Source organism: Mytilus trossulus, chromosome 13 (genome assembly GCF_036588685.1).
Source record: "Mytilus trossulus isolate FHL-02 chromosome 13, PNRI_Mtr1.1.1.hap1, whole genome shotgun sequence".
In the NCBI taxonomy this organism is placed as follows: Eukaryota; Metazoa; Mollusca; class Bivalvia; order Mytilida; family Mytilidae; genus Mytilus; species Mytilus trossulus.
The window spans coordinates 54,168,179-54,174,178 of record NC_086385.1 but is presented as its reverse complement, the minus strand read 5'-3'; the positions used below and the strand labels follow the sequence as shown (position 1 = coordinate 54,174,178).

Genomic DNA, 6,000 nt, shown 5'->3' with positions numbered 1-6,000 from the left:
ATATCCACTATCAAGCAATTGTATGGTCTGCTAATTGCACGTTGGTAAACGTCCATGAAAAAGCGAACTTGACCTGGAAACATTTGTCGAGCTAAAGATTGTATTTGCAGTGAATCTCTACCATTTTTGAAAAGAAAAAAGACGTGAGAATTCAAACTGATTGATCGCATAACCTTCCCCTTCTGATATAAATTTTGTAGTATAAAAATAATTGATGTTAAGGTGTGATGACTTAAAACGCAATAAATCTTCTGCATCAGTTTACAGTCCACTACTTCATCCATTTTATCATCAATGATCCATAATGTGTGTATATCCTTATCAACAAGAAAATCACTTTCATCAGGCAGTTCCAGTTGAAATGAAATGTTGGAGACAGTTTTTTTCAATTCATCGAAGACATCTTGCCATATGCTGTAACAGTAGTATATCTTCTGAGGTGGTATTGTAAACATTTCCTGAGCGTTCTCTAATAATCTTTTAATGTATGTAGTTTTTCCTGAACCCGTTGGACCGACACATATTGAAGTCATGGGTGTTTGAAATTTCACCAAACTCATGATGATCACCTCTTGCTCGAATGATGATTGTTACCATGTGTCTCATCATTTTAAACACTTTTTCATATGCAGTGTGAATAGGTTTTACCAATCACATTGAAAACAAAGATGTCGTTTGCTTGATGATTATCACTGAAAAAATCGTGAATGTTAGTTAGATCATACTCTCTACATAAGAGTGATAAGATGAAAATGCAATATTGACCGCATACTGATGAATTCTCACTCTGTAATCGTTTTTGATTTATTTCCAGAGATATCGCATTGTGTTCAAAGAATTTTAAGAAGTGACGTGAATAATAATCGGGAGAGTGTGCGAAGCTGTCGAAAAATATCCCTCTTCGTTCCTCATTTATGAAAAAGGCGATCCAGTGTGCACCATTCTCAAAATGATTTTCAGTGTTACAAATAAATCCCATGGGTCGATTTCTCACTATCTTAGGTATCTGATCTGCTGCAAATATACCAACAATTTTATCCTTCATTAGTTCATCACAATTAATCATACACTCCAATTGCATAGTGTTCATTCTTGAATTATGATGTCTCGAGTTTGAGTTATTTCAAAATATCCACTAAATTCACTATAAATGATTATAGTTGTTGGTTCAGTGAGGGGAGAATCAAATGTGCATTCCAAATTGACACGTTCATTCCTTTTCAATGTTAAATAATCTAAACCTTCAAAAATTGGTTCCAGTTGAAAGGCATACAAGGCATATCCTTCAGAAAAACTGTCTCTGTTTAATCCATTACCACAGTCTTGCAGAGTTTTCCCAGCAACCTCAAATAGATTGCGAAATGCAACAATGGATGATTCTCCACTTGACGAGTCAAATTTTACTCTGACAGGATTCCCGGAAACTGGCACTCCCTCAACTTTAAGATTTATTTCACTTAGGTGGCAATGTTTGAATGTCCACGGACATAGTGAGTAGTCACCTGCTATGTTTTGACTCCCCGTAAAGGCTATCAATACCTTATTGGGTCTATTATTCTGGAATATGTTGTTGAAGTTAAAACTTATTTGACCAGCTGGAAGTGAAATTGTGCGAACATCATTTTGCACAATGGGATATTTAGCGTTTACTGTCCTGAGTATAGAATCGTGGCCATATACAATGCCGGGGTGAACGTGGATCTTTGCTATTGATAGATACATATCTTCAATCTCAAGGTAATAATCAGCATCTTCATCAACCGACATTAGATAAAATTCTGGTCTCGATCTGTAGAATTTCACAGTAACTCCTACTTGATTTAATATGTAACGATTCATTGAAAACAGGGGATGGAAAATGTTTCCTTCAAGATCAACAGTTTTACCATTTTTTATGTATGCTGTTCTTCTGTAGAGCCCAAGATTTGATCCTGTGTTACAATCTGCATCATCCAATGTTCCTTGATGATCGTCTATCCATAATTGACTTGAGAGCTGCGATTCTTTAGCTTCTTTCCCATATTTCAATAAAGTTTGCATATAAGCTTTGTAAGGGTAAAATCCTGTTGAAGATGTGACAATTTTATTTTGAATTAAAACATCTATTTGATTAAATAATGCATGCAAAACATAGTTCACAGGCCCGCAATTAACGTCACTGCTATCTGCTATGGTTCCATCTCCTCTTTTAAGTCTTAGACGTACATGCATTGTTGATTTACTTAAGTCTAGATACTCTGTTCCACCAGATATGTGAAACTCTATTGGCGATGTCTTTGTAAAAGTTGCAGCTGGTCGAATATGTTCATATGTGATTCTTGTGACTGCAGTTTGATGACCTGGTAGATTGAATAAAGACAACTGACTTGGTTGCAGCTCATGAAATGTTTCAGGATTTATTTTAGCCATTTTGAATTTTACTGGAAAATATCCTTTTCAATTAGCTGATTCTTTAATCTTTTTTTCACACTCTGTACACTTCCTTTCTTACTGTTTGTTTTATTTTTCCTTCCTCCTTTCTTTGTCTTTTTCGTTTTCTTCTGCTCCCCTCTATGGCTTTTTCTATTACTGTTTTGTAACTTCCCACGTTTGCGTTTTATCTTTTTCACAGCTCGACTAATTTCCGACTTAGCATTTTCCACCTGCTGCTGTGCATGTGTTACAAGTTTAATGGGTGATTGCGCATGTGGTTTACTTTGTGGTAATGTGATTGGTTCCATGAAGCTAGCTGCTGAATTAGTGAGGGAACCACCACTCTGGATAGTTCTTCTGTATGAATTATTAAGATATGAATTGTGATGTTTGTCATTCGCTAGATTTTCATAGTACATTATCCATGTCCTAGGGTCTAGCACATATTGAGAATTGTTCAATTCCATGATTATCATGCAAAGTATGGATACGACCTGAAGTGCAGTGTAATCGACACTGGATTTTTTAAAAATGATGCATGACTCCCTTGCATGTCAGTAATAAAGAATTCAATGTCTCTTATTTCACTTTTCACCACTGGAATGTATGCAAGTTGATCAAAGTGGTAGTATTCAGTTTGAGAGCAGCAACATATTCGCTTCAATAAGGGTTGTTTGTTACCATCGACTATTACATCACCGCATATGTTTGCATATATATATAGATCATTATTTGATGATAATTTAATATCAACTAATGCGACTTTCCATTTTGATTTCATCACTATTGGCGTCTGAAGATATGTACGGAATTTGTGTGGTCTGTTATGTGGGTAAATGTCTAAATTTTTGTTACTGTTAATGACCATGTAAAAGCTCATTTTATAAGTCAACAATATCTCTCTCAGGAATCCACTGACAAAAACGTTTATCCCAATCCAGGAATTTTACATAACCCTCACGTTGACCATTCCGCCTTCGCCATTTAAGCACTTTCTCAACAAACCACAATGCGTCAGCCTCCTTTTTCACACGCTGCAACTCTGTATAATTGAAATTGCCTACAACTTCCTTGTCCAAAAAATCTTGTACTTTATAAAAGATTTTCCCATGTATTAGAAATCGTCTATATATTTTAAATATTTCGGAGGTCCACTGTTGCTGATAAGCTCTTTGAAACGGTTTCTTCAAATGGCTCAGTCTTACCATGTCATTGATTTTAAAATGAAACTGTTTCCCTCTTTTACGTTGTACTTTTAATGTTTCTTTCTTTTCTCTGATTCGTTTTTCTTTGGGTGGAGTTTTAATATACATATATGCCCACAAATCATATTTGTTTTTCTCATTCACATCTTTTGGAGCTGTATTATTTAAACTTCTATGTGGCGTTGCATTATAACTTGCTACCAAATTTTGTAGAACATTGAGATAGCTATAAGTTCTATGCTTTGTAAAATATCGGAACATCATCCTCCGAAATGTCAAATTGACCCTCTCTGCTATTGACGCTTTACTACTGTCGGAATTTAAATAGACATGATGGTAAATGTCATATTTTTTAAACACACGTTTCAAATCTTTGTTTTTGAATTCAGTTCCCGCATCTGTGGAAACCTTCAAAGGGATTTTACCATGTTTGAAGATTTTTTCAAATGCATCAGCTACTGTCTTCCCAAACTTGTTTTTTAATGGATAAATCCATAAAAACCGTGTGAAAATATCGATAACAACCAACAGGAAACGTGTCTTATTGTTATATTTCTGTATGTTGGATACATCCATAAGGTCAGCATCGTATTGCTCATACGGTTCCGATACAATTATTTTCACTCTTTTAATTCTACGTTTTACAGGTTTTTGTAAATTGTAGTCGTCTATTTTTTCCATCCATTTCCTGATCTTGTATACGCTTGGTACATTTCCATCTCTTGATGTCTTCAACGTTTGATAAATTTTTTCAGCACTTAGGTATGCTCCCCCATTTGCTGTATTGTAATATACATTCCTAAGTTTTTCATCTAAATCATCATTTTCCATTGTTAAAAATAGGTTCCAAATCTATCATTTTTTCAACTTTATCTATTATGCGAGATGCTCTGTGCGGTGTTTTCAATATAGTATTTTTCCAATCTGTTGATTGTAAAAATGTAAGTTGATAGTAGACTCTCACATTATCTGGAATATTTGATTGTCTGACTAAATTAACAAAATCGGTGTACACTTTATCTGTTTCTACTTGATAAAAAAAATCCCATGCATTTCCTCCACTTATGTGTTCCACTTGATTTTCCTTCTTCAGAATGTCAAAAACTGACTTTGCATATATTATATCGAATATGTTATCAAGTCTGGCTATATTTTCACATGATTCTATCTCATCCATGTTTTATTAATAATAATAATAATTTATAATGTATGATATTTTTGTTTGGGTTAGGGTTAGGGTTAGGGTTAGGGTTAGGGTTAGGGTTAATTATTATATTTACCAATTAAACTTTTATCAAATTAAAGCTCTCAAATTGTTTTAAATGTTCCTTTTACTACTTCCATATCCAGCATATCAACAATTTAAATGATTGGTAATGCGTTAAATTGTTTAATGAAATGAAATTTTTTTTTAAATGTTCCATTTACTTTTACTACTTCCATATCCAGCATATCAACAATGTTAAATTGATTGGTAATGCATTAAAATTGTTTAATGCAGTGAAAAAAAAAATAAAAACATTCTTTTATATTTTACAAATTAAAAATCAATATTTTGATATTATCCAACAAATATATTATGCAATTTTTGCTGACGGGGGCAAAATTTTTGTCAACGTGGCAAAAATATTTGCTGCTGCCACACAATATATACTACTTTTATCTCTATAAGGGAATCCCCTCACGCTACATTTCCATTAGGGAAACTTCTCATGCTAAATCTCAAATAGGGAACCCCCACATTATACATCTCTATAAGGGAAACCTCTCATGCTAAATCTCTATAAGGGAATCCCCACATGCTAAATCCAAATAAGGGATGAAAACTCTCATGCTACATCTCAATAAGGAAATTCTCTATAAGAAAGGTTTACAATTCAAAAACTTTTTTCAATGGCGGATCCGGAAATTAGAATCAGAGGGGACTCACTGACTGCATCAGAGGGGCTGCTCCAGGGATTACTTGTGTAATAAACTTAAATTTGCATCTGTTAAACATTAACTGATCATGATCCAGGAATATTAGGACCCTGTCATCATGGTCTTATAAGCTAAACCAGAAATTCATGTCCACCTTACAATCATTCCATACAATGATCTATATACAAAGTATGAAACATCCAGGTCATCTACCTTCTTTAATATTTTGCTTCTAAGATGTTAGTTAACACCGGTGGTGCCACCTGATAACTATTCCTTTGTCGGAGGCTAAACAACAAAAGTATTTAGATGTCTAAATAAATAAGTAAACCATTATTGATTCAATTATAACATCAATATTTATTTCATAAAAGAGCATTTATGTCCACCATTTTCTACATTTGAAAATGCCTGTACCAAGTCAGGAATGTGACAGTTCTTGTCCATTCGTTTTTTATATGTT

The 6,000-nt window shown here is 33.9% G+C and overlaps 2 protein-coding genes across 2 annotated transcripts; both read right to left on the bottom strand.

Moving 5' to 3' along the window:
• Positions 1–1,086: 1,086 nt before the first annotated feature.
• On the bottom strand, positions 1,087–2,409 carry LOC134694483 (uncharacterized protein F54H12.2-like). The gene has a single exon (XM_063555494.1). The coding sequence runs from the start codon at positions 2,407–2,409 to the stop codon at positions 1,087–1,089; it is 1,323 nt and encodes a 440-aa protein (XP_063411564.1).
• An 884-nt stretch (positions 2,410–3,293) lies between these two features.
• On the bottom strand, positions 3,294–4,448 carry LOC134694482 (uncharacterized). The gene has a single exon (XM_063555493.1). It carries the CDS (start codon positions 4,446–4,448, stop codon positions 3,294–3,296), a length of 1,155 nt encoding a protein of 384 aa, XP_063411563.1.
• Between the last annotated feature and the right edge of the window lie 1,552 nt (positions 4,449–6,000).

Coding starts and splice junctions, on each gene's coding strand:
- LOC134694483 (XM_063555494.1), bottom strand. CDS start 2,409: ATGGCTAAAATAAATCCTGAAACATTTCATGAGCTGCAACCAAGTCAG.
- LOC134694482 (XM_063555493.1), bottom strand. CDS start 4,448: ATGGAAAATGATGATTTAGATGAAAAACTTAGGAATGTATATTACAAT.